Source organism: Trachymyrmex septentrionalis, unplaced genomic scaffold (assembly GCF_001594115.1).
Source record: "Trachymyrmex septentrionalis isolate Tsep2-gDNA-1 unplaced genomic scaffold, Tsep1.0 scaffold37, whole genome shotgun sequence".
In the NCBI taxonomy this organism is placed as follows: Eukaryota; Metazoa; Arthropoda; class Insecta; order Hymenoptera; family Formicidae; genus Trachymyrmex; species Trachymyrmex septentrionalis.
This window is the reverse complement of record NW_017305536.1, coordinates 5,950,821-5,974,905: the sequence shown is the minus strand read 5'-3', so window position 1 is coordinate 5,974,905 and position 24,085 is coordinate 5,950,821. Positions and strand designations below refer to the sequence as shown.

General features: G+C 41.0%; 4 protein-coding genes across 5 annotated transcripts in view; 3 read left to right on the top strand and 1 right to left on the bottom strand.

Annotated features, from left to right (window-relative positions):
* The first annotated feature begins 595 nt into the window (after positions 1-595).
* On the top strand, positions 596-3,203 carry LOC108750581 (multifunctional protein ADE2). The gene is made up of 6 exons (XM_018490114.1): positions 596-697; positions 1,218-1,541; positions 1,643-1,986; positions 2,071-2,346; positions 2,809-2,953; positions 3,026-3,203. The coding sequence occupies exons 1-6, from the start codon at positions 691-693 to the stop codon at positions 3,184-3,186; spliced, it is 1,257 nt and encodes a 418-aa protein (XP_018345616.1). The 5' UTR covers positions 596-690; the 3' UTR covers positions 3,187-3,203.
* On the bottom strand, positions 2,920-6,165 carry LOC108750580 (probable Xaa-Pro aminopeptidase 3). 2 transcript variants are annotated; one of them, XM_018490112.1, is made up of 5 exons: positions 5,930-6,165; positions 4,846-5,787; positions 4,306-4,668; positions 4,060-4,227; positions 2,920-2,995 (listed from the first exon to the last, which is right to left on the bottom strand). In XM_018490112.1, the coding sequence occupies exons 1-4, from the start codon at positions 5,976-5,978 to the stop codon at positions 4,070-4,072; spliced, it is 1,512 nt and encodes a 503-aa protein (XP_018345614.1). In that variant the 5' UTR covers positions 5,979-6,165; the 3' UTR covers positions 2,920-2,995; positions 4,060-4,069. The 2 variants fall into 2 exon arrangements, with proteins under 2 accessions (XP_018345614.1, XP_018345613.1); XM_018490111.1 differs by lacking the exon at positions 2,920-2,995 and having other exon boundaries at positions 3,288-4,227.
* Positions 6,166-7,385: 1,220 nt separating this feature from the next.
* Positions 7,386-24,085, top strand: part of LOC108750577 (sarcosine dehydrogenase, mitochondrial) — a 22,669-nt gene continuing 5,969 nt past the window's right edge. The window contains exon 1 of the mRNA XM_018490108.1: positions 7,386-7,599. The gene's annotated coding sequence lies outside the window, so the exon portion shown is untranslated. The remainder of the gene's footprint in view (positions 7,600-24,085) is intronic.
* LOC108750574 (E3 ubiquitin-protein ligase HERC2) lies at positions 7,852-24,079 on the top strand. The gene is made up of 12 exons (XM_018490095.1): positions 7,852-8,262; positions 8,482-8,682; positions 8,991-9,201; positions 9,456-9,713; positions 9,790-20,900; positions 20,970-21,293; positions 21,436-21,745; positions 21,848-22,569; positions 22,657-23,095; positions 23,211-23,434; positions 23,514-23,668; positions 23,748-24,079. The coding sequence occupies exons 1-12, from the start codon at positions 8,049-8,051 to the stop codon at positions 23,979-23,981; spliced, it is 14,403 nt and encodes a 4,800-aa protein (XP_018345597.1). The 5' UTR covers positions 7,852-8,048; the 3' UTR covers positions 23,982-24,079.

Genomic DNA, 24,085 nt, shown 5'->3' with positions numbered 1-24,085 from the left:
GTTTGTTTTTCCGTAATTATTTATTTAAACCGAAGAGGATTCAAACTCAGAGTTAAAACGTTTGTAAATTTTACAACTAAATTGATTTATTATTATATTAACTATAGACATCAATAACCGCGACAGTTCACATTGGTAATTTATTTTTCTTTTCGATTTATTTTTGGAGTTCCACTGTTTATTTGTAATGTTTAATTATTTATGTAATTACTTGTGATTAAATTTAATTAAAAGTTAAGTAAAAACTTTTAGTTAAAGATAATTATAATTAATATTAAAATTATAATTATTAATAATAATGTACAATTACAAAACATAATTATTTACAATTTATAATTTAATTTATATATATCCAATGGAGAGGACATTATATTGTGACAATTAATCTAAGACTCGGTTATCTATTAATCCACAGCGAACTTTCTAGAATGTGTTTCGTAAATTTACTCGATAAAATATACGAGTTATAAGAGAAATAACTTATTCCGATGTGTACAATGAGAAAAATATTATTCGTATGATTTTTCGTTGTTGTGATATCATGTTGTCGTAACGAGAGAGCTCCAGAGAAGTTCCGAGCCAATCGGAAATCAGGCAGACAAAGATCGTAGTGGGGATTGCTAAAGAAATGTATGTGAAATCAAGGGACTTACGTTCATTCCAATAGTAGACGTTAGAGCAGCTGGAAAGATGGCTAGTAAGTTCGTTAGAAGCATTAATTTGATTGATTTTTCCGCTTATGTTCAGTAGAAGCATAGACAAGTATAACGATTTTCGGACACGTGATATTAATCATGGACGTGAATCTCGTGACGTTTGTGTCTGAATAATTCGAAGCAATCCTACTGAAAAAAAACATAAAGGGATAAACGGATTTTGCCAGAGCAACAGGTGGTCGATAATGCACTGCTCATACACCGGCCGGTGTTTCATACAAGTGCTCTAACATATCTGTACTTTATGTAGTTTACAACAAATATTATTACAGCTTAACTTCAGCTATGTATCTGAAAAATTAATCAATGGATATTTGTATGAAAATTATATAATTAATTAATGGGCTATTGATGAAAATAATATATTTACATACAATCTCGAAACATTCACTCAAAGGAGGGGAAAAAATCGACTTGTTTTCTGTATTTGTTATAAAATAAAAAGAGATTTGTTTCGTAATCAATATTAAAAGATAATTTTCTCTCTTCTGTTTTTTGTAGATTATAAACTTGGGAAAGTTATCAACGAAGGAAAAACGAAGAAGGTTTATGAACTTCTAAATGATCCTACCTTATGTTTGCTGGAAAGCAAGGACCGCATTACCGCTGGCGACGGCGCAAAGTCTCATGCATTAGAAGGCAAAGCGACGATTAGCACATCTACCACCATAAAGGTCTTCGGGTTGCTCAATCAAGTTGGTATCAAGACAGCTTACGTCAAATCCGCCGGTCCAAAGTCTTTCATAGCAAAGAAATGTGACATGATACCAATTGAATGGGTTACTAGAAGACAGGCAACTGGTAGTTTTCTAAAAAGACATCCCGGTATGTATGTGAACGTCAATATCTTTCTCTTGGACTTAACAGAGTTGAAGAAAATGTTAGAATGCTTAGAATGCGATACTATTCATGTACAATTGTTTCAGGGGTACCTGAGGGCTACAGATTCAATCCGCCTTTGCAGGAAACGTTCTTCAAGGATGATGCTAATCACGATCCACAATGGTCTGACGAGCAAATTATTTCCGCGGGCTTCCAATTGGGCGGCAGGAAGATAACGAAGGATGAAGTAGATATTATGAAACGCACTACTGTTGTCATTTTTGAGATTCTTGAGAGAGCTTGGACAGTACGTAATAGTTCGCTGATAGATATGAAGATAGAATTCGGTGTGGATTCAGATGGAAAAATTTTGTTAGCTGATATTATCGACAGTGATTCCTGGAGACTCTGGCCTTCTGGAGATAAGAAACAAATGAAAGATAAGCAGGTAAAATTTTTTTCTCGATAGTTTGGGACATTTTCCTCGATATTATGAACTGTGACTTAAAAATTTTGTTTACCTGTTTATTAGGTATACAGAGATCTATCCAATGTAACACAACAAAGTTTGGAGACTGTAAAGTGTAACTTTAAATGGGTAGAAGAGCAATTGGATTATGTTATTGAAGCACCCACTCCATTAGTTATTATACTTATGGGCTCACCATCTGACGAGGGACATTGCCGAGAAATTGCAAAGTATGCTACAGCATTAGGTCTAAAACCTCAACTTCGAATCTGCAGTGCTCATAAGGGTACTGAGGAAACTCTAAATATTCTTGCTGAATATGAAGGCAGCGGAGAAAACGTACGTTTAAAATTTCATCTTTTCACATCTCATTATAATAAATTTTCAATAGATTAGGTGAAATGTAGGTTTTCGTCGAATATTAGTTTTTACTAAATCGTTGTCAAAATTACGAAAATGCTTATATATGATTAATAATTATTATTGGTAATCATAAAAATATTACTAGAGATAGCATATGCAAGTCATTTGAATATCTTTTTTACACAATGCTGATGATAGCAACACAATATTGCGCAATTTTATCGTGATATTTATCATTACGACATTGGTCACTAATTTGTGATATCAAACGTGCTAGCAAAGGATGACTGTATCAAAAATTTGTACTGACCCTCGAAGCGATCTGCGTTATCCTGTTATGTTTTAATCACAAAATTTGTTACGATAAAGAAAATGATATAGCTATAAAAAGATTATTTATTTCCATTTATCACAAGCTTCTTATTTCTTTTTTTGTAGGTGGTACTGATAGCGGTAGCCGGTCGCAGTAATGGTTTGGGTCCAGTACTCTCCGGCAATACGGTCTTGCCTGTCATAAATTGCCCACCTTTGAAGTCAGACAATATTGAACGAAGCGTGTGGTCCTCGCTTGACGTTCCTTCAGGTATTTTACATAATTTGTATTCACAGTAATTGAATTTATCTTCTGAAATGTAAAGTTAAATTATATTTATAGGACTTGGCTGTACGACAGTCATACATCCAGAAGCAGCTGCACTCGCGGCGGCGCAAATCCATGCGATGCAGAATCACTTGGTTTGGGCTCGTTTGCGAGCGAAGCAACTTTCCAACTTCATAAATTTAAAACGAGCCGACGTTGAATTACGGAAGTTGTGAGCAGTGATCCGGCTAACGAAACAATAGCAATTCATTGCTTTTTCAAGAGTCTCATGGATACAGTGCAAATACAATCGTGAAAAGAACTGTACATGTTTACACATATTTTAGTGTATTCATTCATTTTGAATGCTACTATTGCTAAAGCACTTTGTAGAAAGCAATTGTTTTTTATTTTTTTCTTCATACGTATTTGCCCATCCATGCGGATCAAAATACAATACTTATCTCATTAAAGTAACAGTGCGATTGTGCCATAGATTGTGATACGACCTGAATATTTTTGTACCAATGATCGCGTTAACTCTTTTCGTATATACTCTACTGTTATTGATTCTAGTAATACTTTACTGGTTTCAAGTATGCAATATTCGTTTATTTCCACTTAAACAAATTTTCGAATAATATAAGAAGTTTTCTTTGTATGAATTTATACTAAAATGTATGTTATCTAAAATATGTTATCTAAAATAAAAGAAGTGCCAAGTATTGAAGGTCTCTACGTATTATACAATTTTATTAGTTTGAATCCTTATTAAATAAGATAATATATAACTTTATAATACACAGGCATATATGTACATAGAGTCATGTTGTACAAAGCAATTTTTCGACATAATCATCTACGAAATAAACGCGTCATAGTAAGTGAAAGTCGGGTTTGGAAGAATATAAAAAATTCAATTATTTTATATATGTATAAAAAATATATCTAGATTGTATATTCGAAAGCAAAGACTCCCTTATTTTCATATACAATTAATGCAATTGTCCGCGTATTTACTCCCATATACTTATACTTTTTATATATATATGTAAATAAAAAATAGAAGCATATTGTTTTACTATGTACATTGAGAGTATTAAACTGACTTCTTGACTTTTAGCTTGCTAGAGCTTCGATTTCCGCTACCTCCTTTGGACAGTTTTTCGTCAAGATTTCTGGGCCATTTTCTGTTACTAAAATATCGTCTTCTATACGTATACCTAAACCATGGAAGTGTGACGGTGCGTAAGGAGTCTTCGGATTTATGTACACACCTAAAGTAATGAAAAAAAACATAAATTAATTTACAAATAGTTCTTTGTCTTTAAGACAAATATAAAGCATTCAAGTACCAGGTTCCATTGTAATTATCATTCCAGGCTGTATCTTTACGCTTCTGGATATTTTTCCTGTGTCGTGCACATCCATTCCAAGATAATGACTGACATGGTGCGGACAGTATGCGTATGCAGCTGCTAATAATTTACTTTCCTCTATATTCTTCGGTATCACGTTAATTTCTTGCAACCGTTCTCCCAGAAGAAAACACATATGGCGGAATGCATTATCCAACGACGGCATTTCCTTCAGGCTCTTTATCAAGTTTTTTTGCACATCGAGTACTATTTCATAAAGAACTTTTTGTTCCGGCGTAAATTTGCCGCTAATTGGCCACGTCCGCGTTATATCGGATGAATATCCGTGATACTCGCAACCTGTAAGTGGACAAAAGCGTGCAAGAAAGTTTCAATTATGTACTAATTAAAAGATCCATTCTTTTCAGCTGAATTTCTTGAATCCACATTACGGAGGGAAAAAAAGAGAAAAGATGAACGGTGCAAGAAGTTCAGTTAAAAGAATAGGCCTATAGTTCTACATATCTCAGTACATACCTGCATCCATCAAAACTAAATTACCGCTTTGTATAATTTGATTATTATTGATATAATGTATTACATTTGCATTCCTGCCCGCAGCTACGACGGGAGGATACGCCAAGTATTCCGCCCCGTGCATACGACATTCATAATCTACAGTAGTGAATAACTGATGCTCGCTCATCCCTGGCTTTGAAGATTGAATTGTTTTTACAATAGCATCAGAAGCAATTCTACAGCTCTCCCGCATTAAATCGATTTCGCAGGCGCTCTTGATCAAGCGAATTTGATGAAACAAAATCTTGGGGGAAGCAAAGATTTGATTGTCTGTCAATTTAATCAATTGACACAACTTCTTATGCAAGATCGGTTGAACAACATCCGCATGATCATACCATACAATGCTGCCTTTGTCTTCTTGTATGAGTGCTGCTAAAAATTGTTCAAATTCTGTAACTGGCAGACTGTAATCTGTGCCAAACATTTCTGTCGCCATTTCAACGCCAGTTCTTGGGCCATCCCATAATTCTGAATGTTCATCTCTTGCTCTCATAAATAAAGTATAAGACGATTTATCTTTTCTACATGTAAGAACTAGAATACTATCAGGTTCCTGACACCCAGAGAAGTACAGAAAGTCTGTATTTTGCCGAAAGACATATGGTATCTTGTCAGACATGTAAACCTTGGATGACGCAGGTATGACGACTATTTGTTGCCTGTGTACATTCTTGGCATTTGCCATTAATGTAACACACTCCACTAATTTGGAACGTCTTCTCTTAAGTTCCTGAAGCGATATACCTGGTAGTACCTCGCCACGCTTTATCAAGTGTGAATGCGTTGCTGACGTCGGTTGTCCACATGCGTGTGGGTGAGCACCTCGTGTGCATTCTGTCTTCGTTAGATTACTTTTAAGTGTAATTTTCGTCGAGAAACATGCCAGTAATTGACAACCTAAAATTACATCAACAATTAACCAATGCATCACATTAACTTTTTTTCAACATTTTATAGATAGAATATTAAATTTATTACAATTTAATAATAGCAATTTTCTTTCAAATTGGAATATTATTGGCATGAATAAGTTTCTTACCAAATTTATTCGGATTGTATCTCAGCGAATATTTCATGCCACTGAACATATTTCAAATATTTTTGGTAGTTAGACGCTCACTGTGAAATTTTATTTTGTACCTTGTTCACTTCGGACAGCGTAATATTTTGTAACATTCAATGTAGAATTTAACCTATAAAATTTTGACCGAAAGCAATATGTACAAAAGGCAGTCACCATTGGACTTGCACAGCTGATATGGAATCACCAATCATGTGTTTTACATGAAAGTTGCCATATTGCTTCATATTAACGCAATAAAGGCCTGTTCTTTTGGGTTGGATTTTTACCAGTTCATCTTTCTTCCTCTTCTTTCCTCTTGGAGAGAAAAGGAAGAAAGATAAACTGGTGCAAAAGTTTAGTAAAAAAAAAAAAAACAGGTCTCTTGACATTTCTGGCATATACATACATTACGCTATAAGATAGGATTAGAGAATTTATGATTTATAGAAAAAAACTTAGAAAATGAAAAAGCTATTCAGAACAGTTTTGTCACATTTTACATAAAAAGTTATCATATAATTATTAAAATATATTACAATTATAATACATAGTTGTAATATATTATTATATAATGTGTTAAATAATTTATATCCATTTATATTATTAATGTATAATTACGTTATATATAATTTTATTAAACGTTACCTTATTATTTTTTATTAATTTTCAATGTATTGGAAATAAAATTAAACAGAATTATCTATTCGACTTACTCTTATATTTATCCTAATATCTTGCAGTATTCAATTAATATCTTAAGTATTTGCTGCATTGTACAAAATGTATTTCTTGATTTCACTTCGTATACTTCGATTTTACATGATAACAAAACAAACACTTTGCTATCTGGGATTTATCGTTTAAAATATTCATACGTTCTTACATTTAACTTTGCTAATTTCAAGCATAGCAGCATTTAGCATGCAGTAATCTAGTATAATGTAAATTTCAAATTCGCTATCAATCAACAGCTGTGTTTCAAAATTTACTGTCGGTACTGAAAATCTATACTGCACATAACGTAAACTGTAGATTTTTTGGCAGTAAATTTTGGAACACAGCCTAAGTGTAATGAAAGTGAGTAAATTCTCTATAAACCTCGTTTTCTTTCGCGCCAACGTGGTCACGTGATCGCGGGGCGAGCGCAAAACGGTATTGGAAATCGTGATTGAAGGGAAACAGCTGATCTTGGATAAAAGAATGTCCGATGTTCGGACTGGTCCGGACTGTCAGGAAAAGTGGAAGATCTTGTGATAATAAAAATCTCGCGGTCGTACGTATTCTTTGACACGTGTGAAATGTCAGATGGACGACGACGAGCAGCATGTAATCATCGTTAATATATCGCGCACTGAGCGCGGTCGATTACCGCGCTATCGCGCGAATATTGGCGACACTAGTTTCGTAATAATCGGTGGGTAATCAAACAGCCGATCGACTATCTGGATCGGAGGTGAAACAGATGAAAATCTTTTTGTGTGTTTGTTGAATGCATGGATGTGTGCGCGTCAAAATAACGTTATCGTCATGTCACGGTGCTCCGTTGAGTTTTTAGTCGCGATTGGTGAATTGACAGCGATGAATGTTTACAGATGGTGACAGACGAGGACTAGAGGACGAAACGGGCGGCAAAGGTAGAAACTCCGGTAAGCCGCCTCAAAGTGCGCTATCGCTAACCTCGTCCTTCTCCCGTAATCGAATTCTGCGCCCAAGAATAATAGTCGTTTAACAGTCTCGAGAATTCGTCCGAAGGAATGTTCTCTTGTCCTTTTTTTTCCTTTAATTAACGTTGAGTTCAAGCTCAAGAGTTTGAGAGAGAGAGAGAGAGAGAGAGAGAGAGAGAGAGAGAGAGAGAGAGATAGAGAAAGAGACTTAAAAGATAATAAAATTAATCAATCTTGCGACAGTATTTTCTATTTATTGATCCGCGGAGAGACAAATTAACAACCGTCATGCGATTGCATGGAGGCGAGAAAAGGAAACAGTATTTTCAAAGGAAATTATACTATTATTTGTAATAGAATCTCCTAAAAGAGAGAGAGAGATCCATTTGTATGAAAGTATTAACGGATCTGGCTATACATTGGAAATCTTTATGAATAAGATTGTAAACAAGATGAGCAGCCAATTAAATATAACAGTTAGGCCAGAAGTAAGATTGGACGCTAAGTGGTTGAAGACTGACCTACAACGATTCCTTTATCGCGATGGACTGGCTGAATTGTGGAATGAGATGGTACGAGATGGTGAAATTGTTGGTTCTTTCAGTGATGGTTTAGTCAATGCTGCTGGAATAGTAGCAAAAAAAGGTAAATAAATATAGAAATAAATAATGATAGAAATATAGGAATAGATTTAATCTATATTAAGTTTTCTTATGTCTGTCTCCAAAAAATATATTATCTCTTTTTTGATAATAGGAAAAATTTAAAAAGATTTAAGAAGTTGTAAACAAACAGTAATTCTATTAGTATATTAATATTAATTTTTAAAAGATTTTTTATTAATTTTGTGTGTATATTTTTCAGGTGAAAATGGCCATTATTATTGTGGTATGAGAGTGTTGTCTTGTCTTTGCTGTGATGGAATTTGTGGCCCGCAACATGGCTGTAATTGTACTCTATGCCAGAAACTGGACGAGGAAGAAACTGCAAGAACAACAGCGATAATCGAAAAGTCTATGTCTGCTAAGCGGATAATGGACTCGTGGGTCTGGGGACCCCAGCCATGTAAATATATTTATATGATGTTTTATTTGTTTCAAACTACTTAAATTCTAATTTGAATTTTTACTTAAATTATTTATTCTGCTAAAATATATGCAAGCAAACGTTTTACTTAAACTATGGATTTTATGTCTTATTTTATATTTATTATAAATAAATATAAATAATTTGAATTTTATTGTTTACATGAAATATCAGTATCGCAAATAATTTATTATATTTTCATATATACTTGTATGCACAAATAATAAATACTAACTATTTTTATTGTTTTACTAAATTTCTATTGATATTTATTTAATTACGTTCAGCTTTAACAGACTTGAAGGGATGCATCGATTTATCGATTAAGGAGCAACGGAAGCTATGTTGCGAAGTCGCAAATAGTACATTATCCGCTACACGTTTGAGGCAACGCTTGATAGTCGCTCGAAGATACTTCACTGCTTTGTCTCGTCATAAACCACAAGAGATCAAAGATACCTCAAATTTACCAAAGTCTATCGGAAAATTACAAAAAACGTTGAGTATAAAATTATGTATAATATGTAGCATGTATGATTATATAATAAGTCATATTTATGTTGCAAATCCTATTACATACAGCACAGGTCAAATTTCCTAAGTGATTTGTTTTCTCGTGCACACATTATATGCAGAGTATCGAAATACAATTATATGTTGATCTTCTTCAGAGTACGTTATTTTCTGTGTGTTTTGTTCGAAATAATACTTTAAATCATTCTTATAAATGCTTAAATTTTTGTTAATCGCAGACCGAGACCTAATGAAAAGGCGACCTTAGGATTAGCGCGCGTTGGTTCACGCGCGGCCCTCAATTTCTCGTTCGCGTACTTAAGACGGGCTTGGAGATCTGGGGAAGACGTTGAATTTTGTAGCGAATTATTGACCGAATCATTGGAAGCATTGCAATCGTTACCGGAGGCGACTCTTTTTGATGAGAGTAACGTTTCTCAAGTCTGGTTGGAAGTCGTAGAAAGATCAGCGAAATTCTTAAGACAAGTCGTCACAGGGTATATACATCTTGCTTTTATAAGTTCATACACATTTCTTATACAACGAATAGACATATGTGTTATTTATTTTCAGAGAGGTAACTACCGGACGATCGTGGCGTCCAGTGCCATTGTCAGATCAGCACACGGCTCTTTGCTTGTTACTGGAACTGGTTGCGCAAAGGGCTACTCTTTCTAGTTTATTAGATTCCGTGGTTTTATTACTTCATCTCAGTGGTAAAAATAAAAATCAAGACAATCGAGTTACACCACCTGGAAGCACAGCACCACTCGTTCCACTATTACGACGATTGAATATGATACCAGCGACAAAATCTCGCAGACATCTTGACAGAAACGTTACGCCGGGTCCCTGCGAAGTGTTACTTAAATATTTACGATTGCCAGACGACGACGCCGTATCAGTCGACTTGAGAAAAGCCGCAGTTATTATAATGTGTAATTTAAGCAGATTGGCCGCTCCTCTTTTACCACCTGCTAGTACAGAGTATGGAGTATTTCTTAGGAATGGAAATGGCAAGCAAACATTTCAAGAGGTATTAGCTTGGGGTGGTGTCAAGTTTGGAAATGGCTCTACCCCCTTTTACTGCGATGCAATTGCGGAATTGGGCATAAAGCAGTTGTGCTGCACTGAGCGAGCATTAATGATCTTGTCGTTGAATGGCAACGTTTACAATATGTATCACGGATCCGAAACTCAATATCCGCAAAGAGTGCACGGTTTTTCCGATAAGCCGATCGCGATGATTGCATCTCACGCAGATGGCAAACATTACTTAGCGTTAACGCAAGATGGCTGTGTGTATTCCTGGGGTAATGGAGACGGCGGTAGGCTTGGACACGGTGATACCATCTCCTACGACGAACCGAAATTTATCGAAGCACTTCTAGAGAAGAATATCATATTCATAGCATGCGGCAGTACGTATTCAGCAGCATTAAGCGCCAACGGCGAATTGTACACCTGGGGAAGAGGAAATTATGGTAGATTAGGCCATGGTAATTCCGACGATGTCATGACTCCGACATTAGTGACAACGTTGAAGGGCCACACGATCGTACACGTGGCCTGCGGTAGTGGTGACTCTCAAACCTTGTGCGTGACCGCGTCCGGCATAGTCTTCTCTTGGGGAGACGGTGATTACGGGAAACTAGGTAGGGGAGGCACAGATGGATCCAAAACGCCAAAGATCGTCGATAAGCTACTGGATATTAACGTGGTAAAGGTGTTTTGCGGCAGTCAGTTCTCCGCGGCATTGACGGCTCACGGAGAAGTGTACACATGGGGAAAAGGTGATGCATATCGCCTAGGCCACGGCAGCGAGGAACACGTCAGATATCCCAAAGTCATCGAATCGTTGAGAGATAGAAAAGTTAAAGATCTGTCTGTAGGCACCACTCACATATTGGCCCTGACGGAAGATCAATTTGTTTACGGATGGGGTAGAAATGATTACGGTCAAATCGATCCTACTTTAGGTCCCATTATTTCTGAGCCTACGTTGTGTCCAACGTTATCCTCTAAGACGGTCATTGGTTTGGCGACAGGTCCGACCCAGAGTTTTGCCTGGTGCATGTCGGCGTGGTCAGGCGGAGCTAGTAGAGTGGCTTTCGTCGTCGATATATGCGAGGAGACTTTCCAACTACTCGACACACTCCTGTCCAAGTCCTGCGAGGGCTTACCGGGAATACGACCGCCTACACAGGATCGCGAATGTCTGGCGGTAGCTACATTGAACTTGCTCCGATTACAGTTACATACCATGTTAGCGCATAATATTGATGCTAAATCCGTTGGGCTGGCAACTAGCAGTCCGCTATTAAATTCCTTAAAGCAACGCTGCGTCAACCTGGCAAGTGCGACCGGAATATTGGCGACAATTCAAGAAGCGGCGCAAGTGGTTCTGCAAACGGGTTGGAGCATATTGCTACCAACAGCTAACGAGCGTGCAAAGACACTGTCCAGTTTCCTGCCAAATACGTCGAACAATGTGGAACAATCGAGTTCAGCGAATATATACATAAACAGTGGACAACGGTTTATGGCCGATTTATTAGTATCTAGTCTAATGGTGGATGGTGGATTGGAGTTAGCGTTGAAGGCTGCGATCAAAGTAGAAATAGCAGACATGCCGGATGAGAAGGATTTTCTAGATGTGGGCACGTCGAATGCTGTTAAAGTAAAAATCGAAACAAGACAGGGCATAAAAGACGGTTTCAATTCGGGGAAGAACATCACAACTATATCTCTGCTTCAACTAATACAGCAATTAATTAGAAACGGTACGTGCATTACACAGTCTAGATTGCAACAAGGCTCACAGCAGGTAGATCGAAACGAGCATCTTCGAAGATTTGACAATTCACCTAGCTTGAATCTTCTTTTGCGTTTTCAACGTTTATTAATCGCGCAAGTATATGAGTGTATTACACGCAAGTCACGCACGGAAGATCTGCATGATCAGGAAATGATGGGTGCAGAATCGCTACTGAAGAAGTACATTGCGCAGATATGTGACCATGCGACCGAGATATTGCCGTTGGCTGCTGAAATAGGTGGTCGTTCTGTCAAAGATTTTATCTCCATCGCTAGTGTCCTGAAAGGCGACGTAATTAACGTATTACTTCCTGAATTAGTGACTTGCTTGATATTGTTGCAAATAGATTACTCTATGCTGCTCATTGACATGAACTGGATGGACGTAATTGCACCGATCCTGGACTCATTGGACCATTTCGTAAAGCTGGCGCCGACGATGGAGAAAAATGAAGCGGACGATTTGTCTTGGCCGGGAATCATCGCACCGCTACATGGAAATAAGATACCCATCCAGGAGGAGCCCTCTTTGATACGGTGGGCGGATTTGGAGAATCATAATCGCGACGGCGGCCTGTGGGTAGTGATAAATAACAACGTTTATGACGTGCAGGATATCAGAAATGATGGCTCCTGGTCTCCTTATGAAATGCTACAACGGTACATCATCGGGCGGGACGAAACTTCAACAGTAACGCAATGTGGTGTACCGTATAGTCAATTGTCACCACCGCGGAGTATGATGGACTCCTGCTTCGTTGGTCATTATTGTCAAGCTGAGCCTAATGAAAATGCACGAGTCACGATCGAGGTAACTGACGTTTGTTTATCCCTGCTGGACACAGAAAGAGCCCTAGGATTTTTGCTGGGCTTGCACGCTTACCGAATGCGGCAAAGCTTGACGCTTCAATCGGCAGAGAAGGAAGCCGGTGTATGGCTCACTACAAATTTCTTACGAGGTGGCCTGCAAGTCTTGCAACCGCCGAATCCATACGAGGAAGAGAAGGATGAAGCAAGAAGTAATACATCAACCGCTGCTAACTCGCCCACGGAACCACCGCTCCCAGTGCACGCGAAGAACGAGCAGCAAAAGGAGCACGACGACCGAACGATCGCGTTTATACATGCATTAGCAGAGGCACATAAAATTGACGACGGCCATGTCCGAGCATTCTTAACGCTAGTCGATAGATACTCCAAGACTAACAATTTATTCTCTCACGCTGATTTCTGCGGCGATCATCCAGTCGAGGAAATCAGTCGCGTTTTAATGGCTGTGATTATCAAACACCTTGGCTTGGGGCAACAAGCGCTCGCGTTAGCAGAACAAGAATTAAAGACCGTTAACAGCGCGAGACTGAGTAATCAGTTAGCCGACATGGTACGAACGATTTATCAGACCAAGTGGAATTTGGTGCGAATTAGGCAACAACAGAATCGCAGTTACAAGGAAGTTTGCGCGCCCGCGCAAGAGAGATGCAAATTTCTTCTATACGAGGTCAGATCCGCGACGAGTTATGAAGTTAAAGGATTCGAGGATCTAAAGTTACTGTATACCGTTCCTAGATTCAAGAGAGCTGCTCGCACGGTCTTAGCTGATATTCATAAGAATAAAGATTCATCCGGCGGAGGCGGTAAACCGGAGGATATTTTGAATACGTCGATACAAAATGCTAAAACGAAAAACAAACCGGATGGAGATACGACGTCCTCCTCTAAGGAAGGTCTAACTGCCGCGACGTCGTCCTCCGCAAAACTGGAAGATATATCGGATATAAAGAACAAGATTATGCAGATAACTGAGAAGATTCGATGCGGACCGATGCAGTGGGCCACTGCCGATTATAACGGTTTAATGACAAATATTATCGAGTTCGTCATCAATGACGGCATTGGCGGAGACGTTGAGACGTTGCGCCGTGCGATGTACTGTCAAATGCAACGCGCTCGTGTACGGGAACAAGGTATTTCTATGATGCGAGAGTTATTGAAAAGAGACTATTTAATACCATCGGTGAAATATTCCTTGCTTAACGGTTGGCTCGGTTTGACCTATGAGAACAAATCTCTCAGCGATGGGATCACGCATTGCCTATATAATATACAGTTAACGACGCCATATCAAAAGTCCAAAGTTGTTCTAGCTGAAGCCGAGGTGATTTCATGGGCGGTTCAAGCCTTACGGACGTATGTCGTACAAGCAGAGCTACCTAACAAACAGAAAGTCAGTGGGAAGAGCAGCTTGAATCAAGGTACTTATACTTGGCTACGAAAATTACCGAGAGCGAGATTCTTATTGACTATCCTTGGTATGTTGACTAATCATGAGTGTGCCAATGAGATCGGACTACTGATTAATTCGGGTCTGTTATCCAGCATCTTGACTTTATTGAGACAAATCGGACCGTCGTCGGCGAGTTTCTGCGAGAATGGCGAGGGACAAGGCGGAGACGGTGAGGCGTTGAAAGTTAAGACGGAAATCACGGCGATTTACGAAGATGCCCTTCAAAAGAACAAGCCACCGACTGTTCAGCTCAGCGGAATGGAGTTGGCAGCGTTGATGAAGGTTGGCACTCGGGTTGTACGAGGGGCCGATTGGAAATGGGGAGATCAAGACGGTCCACCACCAGGCGTAGGTAGAGTCATCGGCGAACTTGGCGAGGACGGATGGATAAGAGTACAGTGGGACAATGGCGCGACGAATTCGTATCGCATGGGTAAGGAAGGTAAATACGATCTAAAGCTCGCTGATCCACCAACACCTCCCGATGATGATAGAGACGAGACCGATAGCGATACTTCACTCGATGGAAATAAAACGGAGAACAGTTTCCGCGGGGAAGATCTACATCCGACCACGTGTCTCAAGTCGGCGTCAACGAACTTACTTCGGATAATCTTACTCTCCTGTGGCGTAGAAGCGGATAAAGTACCCGCGATATCCATCAAGATCCTTACTTCCACTCTGCACGGTATAATATCTACTGCGAATAGATCCAGCGAATTGACTACGCATGTTCAACTAGCGAGGCAGCATCACGAAACTTGGGCTACTTTTAGTCTTTTGAGAGCGATTGCAAAATCAACAGATTTGTGTAAGTCCTTGAGTTCGCAAGCCTGGCTCAATCTTCTTCTAGGTATCGTCATTGACGAAACCAAGCCTTGTCTTGAGAAGCAAATTATGATCACGAAACTACTAGCAGCTGTTTTGCCTTCGTGGGGAACAGAGACAGTTCTAAGCAACATGATGCAATTCTTAGAGAAGTCCTTTGGGATATTAGGCCAAGTGGCTCTTACGTGTGATATCGCTGCCAGTTCTGAACTTCACTCGAATAAATGCCGGATGTCTTTGACCGCGTCGTACAGTTCTACCATAGTTGAGGAACTAACATGGTTGATTAGATTCCTGCATTCTCTTCCTGGATGGAACGAAGCCATAAATAAATTTCTTACCACAAAATTAGCGTTGACAGTGGATCTTTGGAACGAAAGCTCGCTATTCCACATACAGATGAATGAGAATGGTGGCGAAAATGGTCTTTGTATTCAACGGACAGTCATGGCGACTCTTGTTGTTATCGGTGGTTTGGATAATAGGATAAGAATTGGCGGTTTGGTAAATTCTGACGGAGAAGTAGGCACAGTTTGCAAGTTTACGAAACACTCGAAGATTGTTATGCAACTGTGGAATGGCAATGCAACGCGAAAGATAGTGCCGTTCCACGCGGCGAAGCGGATTAACGAGAAATTTCAATTGGAAAGAATGCCTTTAACGGAGAGTCTTATATCTGTCTGGGCTAATTTGTTTTTAGGTATTGCTTGCATGGATAAACGACCTGGTGGCATGCCTGTTATTGCTGGCGCTGTCAACGCCACGATATTACGAAGCCAACAGCAACAACTCGCGGCTTTGAACGCCGGAAAAGCCATGCTCGCATATCAATCGAAATTACGAAAGATCTTGAAATATTCGTTAATTAATGAAGTCAATGATGATGAAAGACGTACCTCCACGCTTCTGCAGGAAATACTATTGCGCGCCACGAAGCCACAACCACTGAAACCGATATTTAAACGTAAAGAATTAGAGGAGGCCGCTCTAGCGGTCTCTCAATATCTAGTCTCTGAAATGAGACATACGCCTATTCAACGAACCGGCATAACTTCAGATCCTACTACCCCTACGTCTGACTGCTCATTGGTCTCCTTAACGTCGAGCCAGAGAAGACATTGTAAAAACAACACAACAGCGAAGAAGAGCTCCGCAGCGGCGCCTGTGAGTCCTTTGGTAGCTGTATTAATCGAAATGGGTTTTCATAAGAAAAGCGCTGAATTGGCTATCAAAAGCATCAGCGTCGCTGACCAAGGCAGTGTAACAGCAGAAAGTGCGGTGGGCTGGCTGTTGGAAAATCCGGACGCTGCTCTCAGCGATACAGAGACCTTGTCCAGCTTGGATGGACTAACTGATGGCAGTGACGATTCGATTAGCGAAGATTTGGACGATTCTCCATCGGGACAAGAAGGTGCTATAAGTAGTGCTGCATTACCGACGTACATGAAGCGTTCAGATTTCCTGTCCGTCGACGAGTACGCAATTTATGTGCGCGACAACGTAGTACCAGGTATGCTGGTACGATGTTGTAAGAGTTACGAGGAAGTAGAGTACGGCGATGTCGGCCAGGTAGTAAAGATCGATGCGGAGAACTTACACGATCTGAATGCGCAAGTTGCATGGCAACGCAAAGGCGGTACGTATTGGGTGCGTTTTATCCACATAGAACTGCTCGGCTATCCGCCATCTTTACCAGGTCCACCGCCCACATTGAAGGTCGGGGATAAAGTTAGAGTTAAGGCGTCGGTAACTTTGCCGAAGTATAACTGGGGATCTGTAAGTCATCATTCCGTCGGAGTGGTCACGGCAATAACTAATAGTGGCAAGAATGTATCCGTAGATTTTCCACAGCAGCACGGATGGACTGGCTGTGTAGTCGAAATGGAGAAGGTACCGTCCTGTCATCATTTTGTTGCCTGCCACTCATGCCTCCTGACGCCGATTTCTGGTCCCAGATTCAAGTGCAAGTATTGCGACGATTATGATCTGTGCGAGAATTGTTTCTACACCAAGCGATCGCACCGACACGGCTTCAATAGAATTACGGAACCTGGTTCGGCAGCCATTTATGCCGGAAAGCCAGGCAGATACCATAGGCAGGATCTATCGGAATCGTATTTAATCGATGATTGGTCCAAGTGCATCAGGACCTTGAGCGTGTCTTCGCGAGAAAATTGGGCAACGCGCCTGGTAGACGGATCCGGAAAATATTGGCAAAGTTGTGGATCGCAGGGCAAACACTGGATTCGCTTGGAGATGTTACCTGGAATCTTGATACACTGCTTGAAGATTATCATCAATCCACAGGATAGTAGTTATATGCCTTCTGTAATAGCGATCAATGTAGGAGACTCCTTCACTAATTTAGTGGAATTAAGAACGATAACTATACGTTATTCAGATACTAATGTTACACTTCTTCAAGATATGAAGGAATATTATCCGTGTATTGAAATAGCGATAAAGCAATGTCGAAATGGCGGCATAGACTGTAAGATACATGGTTTGCGCATAATAGGCCGTCAGAACATGTTCGAGAATCAGCTTACGACCTCGGTGTCTTTCCTCGCGTCTGATTGGGAAGTTCTGCAGCAACAAGTAGCGATACAACGTAGCGTCGATACGCCGCCTCAGCAATCAGCCGTGTACGTTTGGGGTTTGAATGATAAGGATCAACTAGGAGGTTTGAAAGGTTCCAAAATCAAGCTACCAGTGTACAGTGAAATCCTCTCAAAATTAAAACCTATTCATATAGCCGGAGGAAGTAAAACTCTCTTTATCGTTAGCCAAGAAGGCAAATTGTATGCTTGCGGGGAAGGAACGAATGGTAGGCTAGGTTTAGGAGACGATAACAACATGTGCGAACCAAAAGCCATACCTTTTCTGAGTCAATTTGTGATTAAGAAAGTGGCGGTACACTCAGGCGGGAAGCATGCCCTGGCACTCACTCAGGATGGCAAAATATTCTCATGGGGCGAAGGTGAAGACGGTAAACTGGGACACGGAAATTGCATATCGCTGGATAAACCGAAGCTCATCGAAGCACTAAAATCAAAGAGGATCCGAGACATTGCTTGCGGATCGGGACATTCGGCGGCGATCGCGAGTAACGGCGAATTGTACACCTGGGGTTTAGGCGAGTACGGTAGGTTGGGACATGGAGATACCATCACGCAAACAAAACCAAAATTGATACAAGCTTTGGTCGGACATAGAGTCGTTCAAGTGGCTTGCGGTAGCAGAGACGCGCAAACTATGGCTTTGACTACCGACGGCTATGTGTATTCCTGGGGTGACGGTGACTTTGGCAAACTTGGTCGAGGCGGAAGCGATGGCTGTTATACGCCCTTATTAGTAGATCGATTGAATAATTTGGGCGTCATACAGGTAGAATGCGGCGCGCAGTTTTCCCTCGCCCTGACGAAATATGGCGAAGTGTGGACGTGGGGAAAGGGAGATTATTTTCGCTTGGGTCACGGTAATGATCACCACGTTAGGAAGCCCACGCTGGTTGAAGGTCTACGGGGTAAGAAAATCATTCATGTAGCAGTTGGAGCATTGCATTGTCTTGCGGTAACCGATACTGGTCAGGTATACGCTTGGGGCGACAACGATCATGGGCAACAAGGCAACGGCACGACGAGTGTCAACAGAAAACCGTCATTGGTACACGATCTAGAGGATGCGAGAGTTAATAGAGTATCTTGCGGCTCGAGTCACAGTATAGCTTGGGTATTGGTCGATCAGCCCAGCAATGGGAATCAAGATCCAGTCACATTCCCGACGGTGAGGGATCCGTTAGGCCAGATGTGTCTGGGCCTGAATAATGCACCGGAACAAAATGGCACAGTTACTGCGACAAGTGATACCATCGCCACGAGACCGTCGCTCGCCAGTATAATACTTTCATTAGAGAGTAACGTCGCTAAACAGCAAGCTTTGCAACATGTAATAAACGCTCTTCTTATTATGCAAGCACGAGTGGCAATAGTAACGGCTTTGCAGAGTCATTCCATGTTGAATGGCTGTTCATCGACGAAGCATGCGCCAATAGCAGCTGCAACAGACGTGCCACCATCGGAGGGAACTATGACATCGAGTACTGAACATGCGGTTTATCAAAACGTTGGTGACATCGCGCAAGGTGGAGGAGAGGCTCCGGCGAACGTCGCCGAAGCCGTCAATGTTCCCACCAGTCCTAAATTGACTCCCGAAACAGAGGATTATCCATTAGCCATGTTAGCTATGTCCATGTCTAGTTCCGCCAGTCTATCCTCGCGTGCCTCAAAGATGTCAACGAGCGCAATGAGTGTTATAGCGGCTACTTTAACGTCCAACGCTCAAGTAGTGGGCGAGGACGGTGCGACAACTTCTGGTTTGGATGAATTTACATCGGCATTAACGGAAGACGATGCGAGAGTTCTGGTGGATCTGTTGAAGTTAGCGGTAGCCAATAGAGTCTGCGCGTCAGCCAAAGAGACAATATCGTCGGTACTGATTGCTCTGGGAAAGGTCAATGGTTCCATTGGCAGTATGTTGCTGGAACTATGCGTCACAGAATTGGAAGACACCGCGGCCAATAGCAATTGTGTTAATAATACACCTCAACCCGTAGTGCAAGAAACGCCACACCCTTACATAGATGACACCACATTGACCGGCCACGTGAAGATACCCGGTGCAGAGGCGCTTCGAGTGGAATTCGATCGATTATGTTCTACGGAGAAACGGCACGACCCGCTCACGATAATGGACGGAAGCGGCAGAGTGGTAGCGGTCAGATCCGGCAGAGACTGGACCGAGTGGGGCCCAGAAATCAAAATCCAAGGAGATGAGTTGAGATGGCGATTCTGTTCCGACGGATCCGTCAATGGCTGGGGTTGGAAATTTACAGTGTACCCTATTTTAGCGAAAACAGCGCCGTACGAGCTTGGATCCGATAGAGCAGTATTATCGCAACCGACTATAGCTCTAGCTGAACATCTCCTCATGGACAACAGTCTAATAAATTCTGATAAGAACGTCGCCTCGCGTTTGGCCACCGCTCTGAGCCAGTGCAGTCAACTGAGCACTCTGTCCGCGCAGCAGAGGATGTGGGCGTTGAGAAAATTACAGGTGGTTTATACAAATGGGCCAGGCATAAAGCCCGAGGTGACACTCTCATCTTTGCTTGGTTCCCTACCACAAGCACTTTTAAGGCAATACACATACGAGGATCCTATGGTTAGAGGTGGTAAGCAACTGATGCATAGTGACTTCTTCAAGGTTCTCGTAGCGCTCGCATGCGATCTTGAGCTAGATGGAATGCAATTTTGTTCCGAGATGCATAAGTGGTCCTGGTTCCGAAGGTATTGTCTTGCTGCTCGCGTGGCGAAGTCGCTTGTTGATCGTACCACTCTGCCAAAGGCGTTCTGTTACGAGGTCACGAAACAGCTGAATGAAATGGACGTGATGGACGGAAACGCTGACTGTACAAAGGATCATGAGAGTCACAACATATTCAAACAGGGACATGATGAGCAGTTACTGCAGTGGCTAAATCGACGTCCGGAAGACTGGACGCTATCATGGGATGGATCAGGCGCGATTTATGGATGGGGTCACAATCACAGGGGCCAACTAGGAGGCTTGGAGGGTCCGAAAGTCAAACTACCTGCACCGTGCGAAAGTTTGTCCGCGCTCAGACCAATTCAACTTGCTGGTGGTGAACAAACTTTGTTTGCCGTAACCGCTGATGGAAAGATTTATTCGACTGGTACGGCAAACAACTAATTATCCTCGACGGATTGTTTTATATGTCGAATTTTAATGTGATGCTTTGTAGGCTATGGAGCGGCGGGACGTCTCGGGATAGGAGGAACGGATTCTGTTATGATCCCGACGCTATTGGAATCAATACAGCATGTATTTATCAAAAAAGTGGCCGTTAGCTCGGGAGGCAAGCACTGCATCGCTTTAAGCTCGGAGGGTCATGTGTATTCCTGGGGAGAAGGTGACGACGGCAAATTGGGACATGGTAATAAGGTGTCGTACGATCGGCCGAAACTGATTGAAGATTTACTCGGTGTAGAGATTGTAGATATAGCATGCGGTGGACATCACAGCGCCGCTATTACCAGTGCTGGTTGGCTATACACCTGGGGAAAAGGTAAGATATGATTATAGACAAATGAAGCGCGGAAATGCTTTTAAAAATATTTAACAATTGTTACACGTTTAATAAATAATTATTAGAAAATTAGAAAAATGTATAGATTTTTGCGTTGTAGTAAAAGGATAATTGATTGCAGGACGGTACGGACGTCTCGGACACGGTGACAGCGATGATCAATTACGACCGAAAGTAGTGGAGGCTTTGCAAGATTACAAAGTGATCGATGTGGCGTGCGGAAGCGGCGACGCGCAAACGCTCTGCGTAACTGACGATGATAATGTATGGAGTTGGGGCGATGGAGATTACGGAAAGTTAGGTAGAGGCGGAAGCGACGGATGTAAGGTTCCATTGAAGATAGATTCTCTGGCCGGGCTCGGCGTAGTTAAAGTCGAATGCGGTAGTCAATTTTCAGTTGCTTTAACAAGATCCGGAGCGGTCTATACCTGGTAATAACAACATATAGCATTTATTTTTATTATATCTTATTATTCATTCTTAATGACTTATTTTTTTAACTATTCTTTTTTATGTTTTTTATTTACGTGCAGGGGCAAAGGTGACTATCATCGCTTAGGTCATGGCACGGATGACCATGTACGTAGACCACGTAAGGTAGCTGCATTGCAAGGGAAAAAGATCATTTCGATAGCAACGGGCTCTTTACACTGTGTCGCGTGTTCCGACAAAGGAGAGGTTTTCACTTGGGGCGACAACGACGAGGGTCAACTCGGCGACGGCACTACGAGTGCACTTCACAGGCCAAGATTGGTACACGCATTGCAGGGCAAGAAAATCACGAGAGTCGCTTGCGGCAGTGCGCATACGTTAGCTTGGAGTACCGCGAAGGCAACGCAAAGCAGAATGCCAGCATCCACACCCATGGAATATGATCTAGTTAAAGATCTGTCATACTCTGTATTGCGTAATAGGCTGGTGTTGCTACATCACTTCGCGGAACTTTTATGCCCTGCTTTGGCTATGTTTCCGATCACCGGTCATATTGGGCTGAGCAAATTAGCTCCTATGCTAGTGTATAGTATAAAAGAAGCGACATTCCGCAAGGTTATTCAAGCAACAATGGTCAGGGATCGTCAACATGGACCTGTGATTGAATTGAATAGAATACAAGTGAAAAGAGCTAGAGCCAAGGGTGGATTAGCTGGACCAGACGGTATCAAATCAGTCTTTGGCCAAATGGTATCGAAGATGTCTCTCTTGACACAGGATGTATTGTTTCTACCTCATAGAGTATGGAAAGTGAAATTCGTGGGTACGTATTCTCATTCACATATATAATCGCGATTTCTTATTATTAGATTTCACAAAATCGTTAATACATTTACGTATATTATTTTAGGGGAAAGCGTTGACGATTGTGGCGGTGGATATAGCGAAAGTATAGCAGAGATGTGTGATGAATTACAAAATGGTTCTTTGCCACTATTTATACCTACACCAAACGGTCGCGAAGAAAATGGCACAAACCGAGATTGCTTCTTGTTAAATCCCATGGCCGATTCCCAATTGCATATGAATATGTTTCAATTCTTAGGCATTCTAATGGGCATTGCTGTACGAACTGGTAGTCCATTGAGTTTAAATCTAGCCGAACCAGTTTGGAAGCAGCTTGCAGGCATATCTCTGACACCTACGGATTTGACGGAAGTCGACAGAGATTATGTCCCTGGCTTACTTTGCATCAGAAACATGGATCCCGACGAAAAGGTCTTTCAGACTTTAGAAATGCCATTTTCCACGCCTTCCGCCGCAGGGCATGGTGTGGCATTATCTAACAGGTAATTTTTAGATTTTATGTTTTATTAATTATTTATTTATTTAATGTATATTTATTTGATGTATGTGAGTATTATATAAATTTTATACGACAAAAACTGTTTTTTAAATTTTCAGATATCTTAAAATAACACCAGAAAATAGGCACGAATATGTAAGATTGGCGTTAGATTATAGACTCCACGAATTTGATGCTCAAGTAGCAGCCGTACGAGAAGGCTTATCGAAAGTCGTTCCTGTGCCTCTATTGGCACTATTTAGCGGTGCTGAACTTGAAACGATGGTTTGCGGTAGTCCGGACATACCGCTTAATTTATTAAAGTCCGTTGCAACATATAAAGGTATATGTTCGATATTGTAAATGTGTCGCATAGATGTACTTATATATTGATTTAAAATAAAAAAAATTATCTTTTGTAGGTATTGAAGCAATGGCACCACTTGTTCAGTGGTTCTGGGAAGTCATGGATGAATTTTCCAACCCAGAACGATCGCTTTTTCTTCGTTTTGTTTGGGGCAGAACACGTCTGCCGCGCACAATTGCAGATTTTAGAGGCAGAGACTTTGTTTTACAAGTAAGAAACCATTTATATATCATTTCTTCAGTAAGAAACAAAAAGGCAGTTACTGTATACCGTGCCGTTTTCTTGTCAGGTAATGGATAAATACAATCCACCGGACCAGTTTCTTCCTGAAAGCTACACTTGCTTTTTCCTTCTGAAAATGCCGCGTTATTCGTGCAAAACAGTTCTTCGACAAAAACTGAAGTATGCGATTCATTTTTGTAAAAGCATCGACACCGACGAATATGCTCGAGTACAAGCTGTAACTAATTCTGACACTGAAGATACCGATAGTTTAGCGAGCGAAGAACACACTTCGCTTTAAATCATTCATTACGTGAAATGGTTATTTGTGTTTGAAGTGGCATTTCTGTTGACTTCTTTAAAAATGTGTTCACGGATTCTCCAAAAAACAAAAATCCTATTTTT